The 14,052-nt window shown below is 44.8% G+C and overlaps 1 protein-coding gene across 1 annotated transcript in view; it reads left to right on the top strand.

Moving 5' to 3' along the window:
- The window catches only part of ighmbp2 (immunoglobulin mu DNA binding protein 2), a 92,343-nt gene that overhangs the window by 34,512 nt on the left and 43,779 nt on the right, over nt 1-14,052 (top strand). Inside the window, exons 8-9 of the mRNA XM_038807475.1 lie at nt 772-919; nt 13,465-13,639. Of these exons, the coding sequence (XP_038663403.1) occupies nt 772-919; nt 13,465-13,639 (323 nt within the window). The remainder of the gene's footprint in view (nt 1-771; nt 920-13,464; nt 13,640-14,052) is intronic.

Below are 14,052 nucleotides of genomic sequence, written 5' to 3'. Positions count from 1 at the left end.
GAGTGGACTCGATGGGCCGAATGGCCTTACTTCCGCTCCTATGTCTTATGGTCTTATAATTCTCTCTCATTACTCTCATTAACATTAAAATGAATGGGTACAAGTTAAGCACCACCCAACCCCAACATACCTTGGAGTGACTTTAGATAGGTCATTGACCTTCCGAGAATACCTAAAAACAAATGTGGCCAAGGTCAAGGCCAGAAACAACTTGATCGATAACTAGCCGGCTGAACATGGGAGCTACTGCCACCACCCTCCTAACCACAGCACTCGTACTCTCATACTCAACAGTAGTGCCCCTGTTTGGTTAAGATCATCACATACACATAGGACTTCAATGCTAATTCCACCTGGACAAATGAATGGGAACCATTGGATGTTACAAACAAGTACCTGGTCTCAAACCCAACCCAACAGCTGCCTGGTTATAACCTTCCAAGGAAAGAATGGTCCACCTTTAACAGGCTCAGGATCAGCCATGGCCCCTGCTTGACAACCTCCACAGATGGGACATTAGTGTCAGCCCCCAACGTGCTTGTCGGAGGGAGCAAACTATACACCATATCATAGAAGAATGCCCAATCCACAGACTCAGCAGAGGCCAGTCTGCACTCAACACAGAAGGATCAGAAGAAAATACTTGGCTTAGGGATTTTGCATTCGCTAAATAAGTAAATAAACCTTGCACTACTAAAGCTGATTTACTTTCTGCAAGTTTTATGTTCAATGCAGAGAGCAAAAATAATTACCTCTTTTTTTTGTTCAAAGGGGAAATTGAAAAAGGCACAAGAGAGAGGAGAGAAGGTGCACTTTCGTGGTGAGATCAAGACTTTGAAAAAGGAGCTGAGAGCAAGGGAGGAGACAGCTATAGTACAAATACTAAAAAAAGCCAGTGTTGTCTTGGCAACTAACACAGGTAAACCACATAAGGAATAAAGGCCAAACGAGGGATTTAATTGATAAAACATTTGATTTCTTAAATAACCCCATTTTTCCACTTTTCCACACAATCTCAAAGTTAGATAATTCTTTACCTAGATTAGTCTTTACAAAAAAAACTCAAAATTGCTATCAGCTAATCATTATTTCCTGGGCTGTCACAACTTCTCTCTTACTCTTTTCAATCTTGGTGTCTTTTACTAGAAGCCTTGGCCCTCAGCTTAGGTTTCTAAATTGACATTTCCCCCCTCCAATAATAGCCTTATTTACAGCAATTTATGTTGTACAGTGATTTTCTGCTCAATATATCCATCCCAAAGATCAAGGCTACACAAACTTTATATAAAAGCGAAAGTAGGCTGTTTAGCCCCTTGGGTCTGCTTGACTATTCTATAGCATCATGGCTGAATTCCACTCTCCTGCCTGCAACCCCTCCCAAATAACCCTTGACTCCATGGTGGATGAAAAATCTGCCTAACTCAACCGTGAATATATTTGATGGAAGCATGGTCACACAGTGGTTAGCACTGTTGCTTCATAGCGTCAAGGACCCGGGTTCGATTCCTGGCCTGGGTCACTGTCTGTGTGGAGGCGGAGGCTGCACGTTCTCCCCGTATCTGCGTGGGCTTCCTCTGGGTGCTCTGGTTTTTTTTCCCACGAGTTCCGAAAGACGTACTTGTTAGGTGAATTGGACATTCAGAATTCTCCCTCAATGTACCTGAATGTGCCAGAATGTGGAGACTCGGGGCTTTTCACAGTAACTTAATTGCAGTGTTAGCCTACTTGTGATACTAATAAAAATTATTATTATTATGACAAGCCACTGCTGTCTGTGGAAGAGGATTCAAAACACCAATGACCCTATCACAGTAGAAATTACTTATCATCTTATTCTTAAATGAAATCATGCCCTCTAGTTCTAGATTCAACCACAAGAGAAAACATCCTCTCAGCATCTACCCTGTTAAGTCTACTCAACATCTTATGCATTTCAGGAGAATGACTTCTCATTATTCTAAACTCCAAACGTGTATAGGCCTAACCAGCTCAATGTTTCCTTACAAGACAAAGCCCTCATCCCTGGGATCAGCCTCGTAAACCAGCAAACACAATGTGGAAGCTTTCCACACAAAACACTGTGATTTAAATTTTCCAATATGCACAATTCTGCAGCATTGTGAACCGAAGGTAAATTGAGGGAAAACAGGACAGTAGGATTTCTCAAGGCTTTATTGCATGTGAATTATAGTAATTGGCATAATTGATTAGATTGCCTGTGATCAGAGGCATTTCTATTTTTGCTGTATGGTACTTCTTTCAAAATCTGCTTTATAGATTTAAAGTGTACAAAATAATTGTAGCTTACAGGAAAGAATTTGAATTAGTCGAATGTCTGTCCCTATATCTGAAAAATACCAAATGTTTCATAAATAACAGATTATTTTGAAAAGCAACGAATTGTTTTCAGCTTGATGTGGCAGCCATTTTATACAAAGCAAGAGCCCACAAATGGCAGCGAGATGAATGGCCAGTAAATATGTTTTTGGACTGAAAACTAAAAATTAAAAAGATAGAACTACTCAGTAGGTCAGTCAGCATTTCTAGACCTGCTGTTGAAATTTCAGGTCCCAGGTTCTTCCAGACTTACTGAATTCTAACATTTTCTATTTGTTTTAAGATTTGGAGAATTGTTTTTTGGTTGTGTTTTGTATTTTCTTCTTTGAAAATACTTTGTTTTTCCTTAATATCCATACTGAGGTGGCATCAGGGAGCCCTAGCAAAATTGATGTCAATGGAAATAAATGGGCAAACTCCCCACTGGTTGAAGTCATGCCGAGCAAAAAGGAAGATGGTTGTAGTCGTTGAAGGTTAATTATCTCAGTCCTGGGACATTTATGCAGGAGTTTCTCCATCTAATGTCCTAGGCCCAATCACCTTCAGCTACTTTATCAATGACCTTCCCTCCATCATCAGGTCAAGTGGTGATGGTCGCAGATGATTTGTTCAGCGCCACTCATGACTCATATACTGAAGCAGTCCGTGTCCAAATGCAACAAGACCTGGACAACATTCATGCTTAGGCTGATAGTGTGCAAGTGGCACATTTGTGCCACACAAGTGCCAGGCATGACCATCTCCAACAAGTGAGAATCTAACCATCTTCCCATGACATTCAGTGGCATTAGCATTGCTTATTCCCACACTATCAATATCGTAAGGGTTACCATTGATCGTCAACTTAACTGAACCACCTATAAATATACTGTGGCGACAAGAGCAGGTCAGAGGCTGGGAATTATGTGGCAAGTAACTCACTTCCTGTCTCCCTGATACCTGTCCACTATATACAAGGTACAAGTCAGGAGCGTTATGGAATACTCTCCATTTGCCTGGATGGGTGCAGCTCCAACAACAATCGAGAAGCTCAGCACCATCCAGGAGAAAACAGCTGACTTGATTGGAACACCATCCACCACCACCTTCAACATTCACCCCCTCCCCCACCAATGTAAATTGGGAGCAATGTGTACCATCTGCAAGATGCACTGCAGTAGGCTTCTTCGAGTGTACCTTCTGAACCCTTGGCCTCTAACGTCTAGAACAGGGGTGGGCAAACTACGGCCCGCGGGCCGCATGCGGCCCGCCAAAGGTATTTCTGCGGCCCACCAAGTCATTAAAAAAAAAAAATTCTTTTTTTAAATTTTTTTTTTTTTTTTTTTAAATTTTTTTTAAGGTTAATGGCGGGGGCTGTTGGGTTACTTACTGGTATAGGGTGGATACGTTGACTTGAGTAGGGTGATCATTGCTCGGCACAACATCGAGGGCCGAAGGGCCTGTTCTGTGCTGTACTGTTCTATGTTCTATATGAGGCGCCCAGAATCATAACCGGGTGAAGTAATTATTTTACTTAATATACTATGCGGCCCTTTGTGAATTGTGAATTTCTGAATGTGGCCCTTGCACGGAAAAGTTTGCCCACCCCTGGTCTAGAAGGACAAGGGCAGCAGATGCGTGGGAATGCCACCACCTTCCCCTCCAAGTCACACACCATACTGACTTGGAGCCATATTGCAATTTCTTCACTGTTGCTGGGTCAAAATCTTGGAACGCCTTTCCTAACAGCACTTTCAGTGGATTAACACCACATTAACTGTAGCGGTTCAAAAAATGGCTCATACAACCTTCTCAGGAGTAATTCAGGATGCCCACAACTCATAATGGAATATTTTTTTTTAAATTGTGATGTGTAAATAGAGGCTTGATTAATATATTTATCTGAAAGACGCACCTTTGACAGTGCAGGTCAGTACCACATTAAAGTGTGGGTTTAATGTATGTACTTTAGTCCTGAAGTGGAATTTGAAACCACAAGCTTCTGATTCAAAGAAGTGTGCAAAGCTGACCCATTATTGTGATGTTTAATTTTAAGGCACCTTTTGCAAAGCTCCACTTTCTCATATGTCATGATTTGAAAATGGCCCAGCAATGTTGCCCTCTGTCCTTTCACTAAATTATGAAGACTGGGGGCTATGTTTTCAGAATGGCAGATTATTGTAACTTTCTGAAGAAATTGTTTACCTATTGGTATATGTTGCTCCCTTTTGTGGCTCTAAATATGGTGATTAATAAGGTCACCTTCCTTAATCCTAATTATGAGTATGCTTTCAGAGTCGCCAGGTATCTCGATACCGCCACAAGGTTCAGCCGAATACCGATCAAAGAGCCAGTTAGTTAGTTAGTTCAAAGTCAATACTACTTTATTTGCACACAGTATGATTTACTCATGCACAATAACACTACAGGCTGAAATATATCTATCACTAACACCTATACTTAACTTTGGGTGCCCACTTAGGTCAGAGGAACAATGGCCGTTGTTCAGACTGAGGCTGTTGGGTTCGAAGAGGTAACAGTAGCACAGCTAAGGTCGTCCATCTGGTAGCGAGCGTTGAATTTGAACTTACTTGCTTCTGGTGGTGCAGGTGGAAGGGTCTCTCTGATTGAGAGCCAATTCCAAGAGAGGGAACACGTGGCGAGGGCTCTTTCTCATAGATGGGGGCTTTGTGCGCTTTTAGGCGGTCTTAAAAGTAGTCCCAAATAATTGGGCAGCTTCTCGATCACTGGCATCGATCTGAGCCAATAAAGGGGCGGGTGCCTTGATGGCTGGGCGTGTCCTAAGTGTCCATTGGCCTTGCTTTGTTTGTGTCTTGTTGGGGTAGTGGCACCGGAATGTCTGTGACAGTATCGGCTACCTGAGCTCTAGTTCTTTGTTTCTCGGAGATGGGCCATCAATGTGCAAATTGCCAAGAGTTTTGGTTACGTCTGCAGACTGTCTTCCCAAATACACATTCAGGCTCTGTACCTGCTTGTTTACTTTGCATTGTCCATTTTCCCTGTATGCTCTGCGAGTGTCCATTTTATATGCTGAAAGTGGCCATCCCAGATAGCTACACTCCCTCCTTGTGATCCTCAACGCGAAGCGTGAATGATCATATCACTGAATCTTCTTTGTCCTCTGCCCAAGCCGAGCACCCGCAATCAAGGACAGGTCCTATCCTACTCTGTCCTATGGATTTGAACCTTTACGTAAATTGCTTTTATTTACATCATATCATTATAAAATTCTAAGGGGCACTATAACATTCAAGCATGAATTACATTTTTTTCTTTTATATACGGGAACCTCTAACTATCCTTGTGTAAACTATCTTCAGGCTGTTTAGTCAATAAAAAGTATTTACAAACAGTGTAAAACTATACAGTAGCAGCATTACATTTCTCTGTATCTTGTCAGTCAAGTACAGAAAATTCACATCCTTTCTTTATTGGAACAAACAAAAAGGTAATTGATGCACTTTATTCATTTAGAGAGAGTAGGGGGTTTGCTGGAGTCCAAAAATAAGGGGTCTAAGTGTGTATACCGGAGTGCGGGAGGCTTTCCTTCGCCATTTCCGAAGTCTCAGTGTCTGGATGATACTACAGAGTATTGCTATCACTAATAGGGCTGCTACGATGTATGAAAGGGAATACCATTTTATAAGGTTGTAGCACCAGGTTGGTGTTTCAGTGGCTGTCTCTGGGTGTGGTATATGGCAGTGATGGGAAACATTCATGGCCTGTGTGGTGTGGGTCAGGGGGGTCGCTTCTGCGCTCAACTGTAGTGATCCCACGATGATCCAAAGGTAGATCATGATATTCGTCTTCATTTTTCTCTTGGTCTTCCTCTATCTTCTGGTGTTTTGGATTTCCTGTGGACACAAGCATAATATCTGTTATCACCATGTTTAAGATCTCGTATATCTGTCTGTCTCTCCTTTTATCATCAATTTCCCATTAGAATTGTCACCATATGTGACTCCCTCATTTTTTTAAAAACCAAATATTTTTGGGGACAAGACATCCGAAAAAGAAATACTGTCACAGTGCGAGCAATCTCGTAGCCTGCGGTCGATGCGCTGAGTGGGCGGCCAATTTCTCTGTCCAGCAGCCACTTGTCTCATCCAAGTGTTTGAGGATGTAAATAGCATGTGGGAGAGCGACCTAAGGGTTGCCGGAAAGCAAAAACTAAGAAACAGTAAAAGAGTTTCAAAATAAAAGCTCCGAATGAGATGTGTGTGGGCTGCAGCGGGGCAAGAATGGGTGGAATCCCCGGGTAGGGAGGTGAATAGTGCCGTAGGTGCACTACCCGAGCTTAGCTGAAAAGATGGGGGTCCTCGGGCAGGACGGGGACCAGTACCGTTACTCCACTGCCTGGGTGACCAGACAAGAACGGAAAGAATTTGTGTTCACCGTGGATAAACTGCCTCTTATGATTGCCGTCGAATCAGAAGAGTAGTTATGACTGTATCAATTGGTTTCTGCCGGCAAACTTGTTCCTTTAACTGCCATGGAGATTAAAAGAGTAGTCGTGACTGCATCAAAATTTGGCGTGTGGCCATGAATAAGCTGTAGCAAAGGGGTCGTACACAATACAAACGTTCAACATGTAAAATAGCAAACTAAAATAACCAAACGGGCAGGCTTCATCTGAAAGAAGGACATCGTAAATCTCAATCGGTTCCTTTCTACCATCATCTAGACACCTCATTGTTCCATTGCAAAAAGAGTCGCAAAGGAGCTGGGCTGGTGGGAGTCAGACTCGGAGTCATCATCTTCTCCCGGTTGCCAAATTCGTGACTCAAGTAGGTGTGCCAAGGCGGCCTGGGCCAACGTGGGGTCCATCTCATCGTTACGGATGAGTCTGTAGGAATTATCGCGGTGCTAATGCTTAGTGTCTAGGTTGGAGGCCATATGGGGCAATCCATCATCATCGGGATGTGGGTCCGGTTCCAGGGCTTTTATGTAAGTGGTCTCGAAGGGGTCGAACGCATCCTGTCCAGAGTCGCTGGGAGTGGGGCCTGGTGCAGAATTCAAATCGTGTGGCGGTTCCATGGGGTCTAATGTATCAGTGCTGGCGCTGTCGCTGTCAGTGCTGGTCGAATGAAGGGAGCGGCGGAGTCGTGCCTCTGGGGGTGGAGTCGAAGTGATGTCCGAGGACGGGCTGGACTGGTTGGGGGAGGGTAGGAATAGGTCGTTCATGAGCGGGGCGCGTTCGTCTGCTGCTACGAGTGAGATGTGGTAGGAGTAGTTGCTCTGTGTGCCATAAGCCTTAAGCTGGTTCATGTGAAACCATCCTGACTTGTCATTAGGATAAGTGATCTTATAAACGGAGGGGCTGACTTTACCTGAAATTGAGTCGGGTCCTGCGAATCTGGGGGAAAGAAATGAACTGGGGTTATACAGGGAGAGCATGACTTGCTGTCCTATTGAAAATTCCGTGGGGTGTACCGTTTTATTGAAACATACTTTACTCTGTTTTTTCCGTGTGCCAAGCCTAACAGCTGCGGCGAGCTGGGCTGCTTTAACGTTTTCGAGGATCTGCTGTACTGCTTTCTCATGGGTGAGGGTGGTGACCGTGGGGCTGTCCAAATCAAGCCCTAACAAGTATTCTGTTCCCTTCATGGGTCGTCTGGTCTTGAGGGTGTGGGGGGTGTGTCTTGTCGAAGTCGATACCGTGTTCCTAGTGAACATGAGTGCAAATGGGAGGACTATGTCCCATGTTGTATTGTATGTTACACCATTTTCCTAAGGGTTGCTTTGAGGGTTTTATTCATGCGTTCTACATTCCGCTTGATTGGGGGTGATAGGCAATATGAAATTTTTGTCATGTGCCAAAAATTGTGAGGACATTTTTCATGATGCATCCTGTGAAATGTGAGCCTTGGTTGATCCCCATCTTGTGAAGATGTGCTGTGTTAGAATCTTGGCTGTCATTTTAGCCGTGTTAGTCCTAGATGGAAAAGCTTCCACCCATTTCGTGAAGGTGTTGATCACTACCAACACATATTTAAAACCATTTTTGAAGGGGGGTAGGGGGGGGGGTAAGAAACGTGTGTGTCTTAGTCCTTTTAATCGTAACGTCCCGTCCTTGTAGGAGTAGGGTGCATCGTGCTGCGCGAATTTGGCTGACTGTGCCATCCTTTAGTCTACCGTCTAGTAGAAGTTGGGTTGGGGTGTGCTCTGTTAAAATGGTTACGGGGTTGAAACCTGTTATGCACGCAAAGTACTGAATAGCCCAAAAAACTGCGAGCAAGTGCCTTTCGCAGGCAGAAAATCCTTGCTCTACCGGATCGAGAACTTGTGAGGCGTATGCTACAGGGCCTAAACGATCGTGTCTTTCCTGGAGGAGCACGGCCGTAAGGGTTCGGTCAGTGGTTGCAACCTCAATTGCGTATGGGGCGAGCGCGTCTGGGACCTGTAATGCGGGAGCTGTGCTCGGGGCACGTTTTAATGCATCCACGCATCCGTGTGCTGTGGAAGCCAATTCCATGGGGCTTGTTTTTTCATGAGTTTGGAAAGAGTGGCTGCCTTTATGGCAAAACCGTCTATGTGGTTCCTGCGGTAGCCAACCAGTTTTAGGAATGACCGGAGGGCTGTAACATTATGGGACAAGGGTAATTTAACAATGGAGTCAATGTGTTTCTGCTCGATCTCGCATTTGCCGTGGGTGATTATTTTACCTAAATAAATGACCTTTTCCTGCATAATCTGGGCCTTTTTGGGGTTAAATTTACATCCGATTTCGTGAAGGAATCCTAATAATTCAGTGTGCTCTCCCTTAGTGTCCGTCTGTAGAAGTAAGTCTTCTACATACTGGATGAGGCAAACGGGTCGGGAAAATTTAGCTAATCCATTTGCCAACTGTCGGTGGAAAATGGAGGGGGAGTTGTGGAGGCCTTGTGGTAGGCACGTCCACGTGTATTGCCGTCCCTGGAAGGTGAAAGCAAATTTGTATTGGCACGCTTTATCCAATGGAATGGACTAAAAGCCGTTACTGTTGTCCAAAACCATGAAAAATTTTGTTTGAAGTCCCTGTTTTAACATTATCTCGGGACTCGTGGCTACGGTGGGAGGATGCTAATGGGGTCACTTTGTTTAGTTCCCTATAATCGATGGTCAGTCGCCATGAGCCATCGGATTTCCTGACGGGCCAAAATGGGGCATTGTTAGTTGAGGCTACTGAACGAAGTACGCCTTGGTCAAGTAAACTTCGGATGACTTTTGCAATTTCTCCCTCTGCTTGTTGGGGGAAACCGTACTGTTTTTGGGGTTTGGGGTCGGGCCCTGTGATATTAACTGAACCAGCGATCTTGCCACAGTCGTGCTTGTGCTGGTCAAAAGCTGCTTTGTGTTTCTGTAAAACATCTCTAATGTCTTTGTCCAGACTAATGGTTCGTGAATCAAACCAGAAGTCTCCTACTGCGCTAATCCTGTGTGCGTAGTCTCCAACTGTGAGCGTAGTCTCCAACTGTGAGCGTGGCAGGGGCTTGTGCTGCCTTTGCCATTCTCCACATACATTTATTGACGGGGTCGAACAAAATGAAAATCGCTTATTATAATGAGTAGGCTTCAATGAAGTTACTGTGAAAAGCCCCTAGTCGCCACATTCCGGCGCCTGTCCGGGGAGGCTGGTACAGGAACAAAGATTGTGGGAGCTCATAAAATGTATTCCCAAAATGTGTTCGGCTGTCTGGGGTTGATCTACTAGGACAACGGGGTGTTTCGTCTTAATGTTGCCTATCTGAATCGCCACAGGGGCCGCAATGTGTCCCTGCTGTAAGTGCCCTGTGAAGCCGCTGAGGGTAATGGTGTCTGTGGTAGGCCATGTATCCCATTGGAACATTGTGGAGGAATTTAGCGTGGTACAGGACCCTCCTGTGTCCCAAAGAAATTCGATGGTTTTCCCTGACAGTGCCTGCTACTACTGGTCTTCCGGACTTGTCCCAAAGCGTGTCGCAGACCCAAGTTGGGGAGTCCGAACACCGCCAATCGGTGCTGTTCATGTCTGCGTTCTCGGAACGGGCGCTAACACTGTGAATGGGCTTGGTCCTATTCTTTGGGGCATTTGCGTGCTGGTTTCGCTGCTGGTTCTGGGTGCATTGCACTCTTGGGCGTAATGTCCTAACTGTCCACAATTGTAGCATTCTTGGGATTTAGGCTGCTGTGGGTTGTTTCTTCCCTCGTTTACCCATGCGGGGTTTTGATGTGTCCTGACTGCATGTTAGCACCTGCCTGCTCTTCCTCTACTTTTCCGTATTCTGACCCTCTTTAAAGTGTCTGTTCCCAAGCTCGGGATAATCTCTTTAATACCCATTTCTCATTATGCGTATAGTCTGAGGGATCATAATTGGCGCAAGCTCTCTGTCCTGCATCGGTTGCGTGAGAGACTAGGATACAAGTCCATTTGGCCATATTTACTGGTGTCAAATGGGCGCGGACTAACTCCAAATACTGCAGTAAAGTGGGTCCAAAGGCGTCCAGCAAATGCTGTTGGTGCTCGGTCTTTTTCTGCCTACATTTATTGAGTCCTTCTACGGGATCGCCCTTATTGTAGCCGATCGCATCTAGGATCGCTGCATGCATTTCTTTAAGGGTACCTCCTCCTACATTTTGTGGGTCGGGAAGCGCTGCCACGATTGAGGGGTCGAGGCTCAAAACTGCAAGCTTAACTTGCTCGTTTTCGTCCAGGCCGTACATGGTCGCCTGTTGTTTAACTTTTGCAAAATAATGGTGCAGGTCCGATGTGGGTTGGAATGGTTCGATTTTGTCAAACGCGTCCCTTAATTGGGTGACAGTTAATGTGGTCGTGTGGCCCTGCGCTGTGTGGTGACCGGGTTCATGGGATTGTGCACTACCTGTGCAGTTGGGAGTGGGGGTGCTTTCCTTTTCTGGGTTTTATCTTGAGTATATGTTCCATGTACATAGCGATGGGCAGTTTCATTCAACTCTTGCCAATCGGGGCCATTTTCCTGATCCCCTAGCTGGGGTCCGAATGTATCTTGGAAACCATTTTGTACTGAGAGCAGGGATTGCAGGTCTGCAATTTGCTTTCGGCATTTGGAGTGGTCGACCAAACTCTGCCTTTGTTCCTTCGTGGAACTGTTGAGTGCTCGTAGGGCTGCTTTAAATCGGTACATTGTTTCTTTAATTGCTCGATTTGAAGTTCTGTTTCTTCTTTTCCCAACACTGTGCGTTGCGTGCTTGGTAGGCCATATCATACTGGGACTGAAAGCTGCTTAGGTGAGCGAGACAACATTGGTGTGCCCGTTTGGCATCCGCCATCTCCTTGTCCTTCGCTGCTAACTGCTCTCTAAGTTGCCTGTTAACTTTCTCGCACTCGCTAACATCTCCCTCACTATTCTTCTCTCTGTCTTGAATCTCTCTGCGGAGCGTCTTCACGACCTGATCTGTGCGACCTCCTCTGTGCCTCGCAATTGTGCCAAGCAGGACACGATTACCATCGGCTTACGAACTTTTCCTAAGTTTTTCTTGTTAATCTCGGTCAGGTTATCCCACCAAGTCTGTCCTATGCTTCCGGGACCTGTTTCTTCATTTGCACAAAATTCCCTCCAAAGGGGCCATCCTTTCCCTTTTAGATACTTCCGAATTTCCACTTCCCATATGGGACACTGCTCTGCTCTATTGGTCGCTGTGATCTTGAATTCCTGGGAGTGTATAAGGCGTTCCATTGCCTTCATTGCCGTTTCTACTGTAATCTCTGGGTTTCTACCGTAAATTTGGAATAGGGGGGAATAAAGCGGTGATGCAAACATGGGTACGGCTCAAGCTATTTTCCGGTCTACAAAACTCCCGACAGTTTTACGCAACAAAATATATCGAGGTTACCTGATATCCCTTGTTAGTACGCATGCAAATTACACACTTCCGAACCTTGGAGGTTTGATTGATACTGGTCTTACACTTGTGGTTTTTACTTTTTCCAATTGGACTTCTAATTCAAAGTTAGGTTTTCTCGGAGTGACAAAGTCACTTCTTGGTCGAGTCCCACCAGAGTCGCCAATAATGTTGTTCTCTTTTGTGGCTCTAAATATGGCGATTGATAAGGTTGTCTTTCTTAATCTTAATTATGAATATGCTTTCAGAGTCTCTAGATATCTCTCGATACCGCCACAAGGTTCAGCCGAATACCGATCAAAGAGCCAATGCACCAGTTAGTTAGTTCAAAGTCAATACTGCTTTATTTACACACAGTATGATTTGCTCATGCACAATAACACTACAGGCTAAAGTATATCTATCACTATACTTAACTTCGGGTGCCCGCTTCAGTCAGAGGAACAATGGCCGTTGTTCGGATCTGAGGCTGTTGGGTGCGAAGAGGTAACAGGAGCACAGCTAAGGTCGTCCGTCTGGTAGCGAGCGTTGAACTTGAACTTACTTGCTTCTGGTGGTGCAGGTGGAAGGGTCTCTCTGATTGAGAGCCAATTCCAAGAGAGGGAACACATGGTGAGGGCTCGTTCTTATTGCGCGCTTTTAGGCGGGCATTAAACTTAGTACCAATTATTTGGGCAGCTTCTTGATCACTGGCATCGATCTGAGCCAATAAAGGGGCGGGTGCCTTGATGGCTGGGCGTGTCCTAAGTGTCCATTGGCCTTGCTTTGTTTGTGTCTTCTTGTTGGGGTAGTGGCGCCGGAATGTCTGTGACAGTATCGGCTACCTGAGCTCTAGTTCTTTGTTTCTTGGAGATGGGCCATCAATGTGCAAATTGCCAAGAGTTTTGGTTACGTCTGCAGACTGTCTTCCCAAATACACATTCGGGCTCTGTGCCTGCTTGTTTACTTTGCATTGTCCATTTTCCCTGTATGCTCTGCGAGTGTCCATTTTATATGCTGAAAGTGGCCATCCCAGATGGCTACACATATAAAACAGCAGGTTACTGTGAGCTACTGAGGGGAGACCATTACAACAATAACTGTATACGTATCTATCGTTGATGCCCATTTAAAAAATAAAGAGAACCTCAAAAGTGTCTGTAATTCTCTGATAATGAATTCAAGGTAGGATAAGAATTCAGGTTTTCAATATAATGGAATTGTTGTATAGTACATCAGTTGCTTTATGTGTCCAGCTTATCCACTGTTACAGTTTTACTATTCCCTTCTGCTCTTTGGGTTTTCCAGGTGCATCTAATGATGGTCCATTAAAACTCCTGTCAAATGACTATTTCGATCTTGTGGTGATTGATGAGTGTGCACAAGCTCTGGAAGCAAGTTGCTGGATACCATTACTGAAAGCCCCAAAATGCATCCTGGCAGGGGACCACAAACAGCTTCCTCCAACCATCATTTCACACAAGTAAGTGCACTAAAAGTAGTGAGAGGCTCTCTACCTAGCAAAACCCCTCTCCCTCACATCAAACTTTGTCTGCATATTCCCTCTAGTTTATTGGATACCCCTGGCAAAATAACATTTCAGGGGTCATAAAGAGACGTTACTTGAACAAAAATTAGAGCACAGCTCTGAACCTGATTCTAATCTGAAGAAATGAGTAACTTGTTTAAATTTAATTGTGCAAAAATGCATGCAAAGGCAGATTGGAAAATCTATACAGATGCATAATCCACTGGTGCTCCCTGAATGCAACAACTTCAAACTCTATCATAGTTGAAATCAATCTGTGTCCAATGCGCTGCCTGCTTTTTCCTTCAAGATGCTGGCGGTGCCTATTATCATCACATGGGTGATACACAGTAAGCAGCAATCCCAAT

This window comes from Scyliorhinus canicula, chromosome 9 (assembly GCF_902713615.1).
Source record: "Scyliorhinus canicula chromosome 9, sScyCan1.1, whole genome shotgun sequence".
Taxonomy (NCBI): domain Eukaryota; kingdom Metazoa; phylum Chordata; class Chondrichthyes; order Carcharhiniformes; family Scyliorhinidae; genus Scyliorhinus; species Scyliorhinus canicula.
The sequence above is the reverse complement of the archived record's forward strand: the minus strand, read 5'-3'. Positions and strand labels throughout refer to the sequence as shown.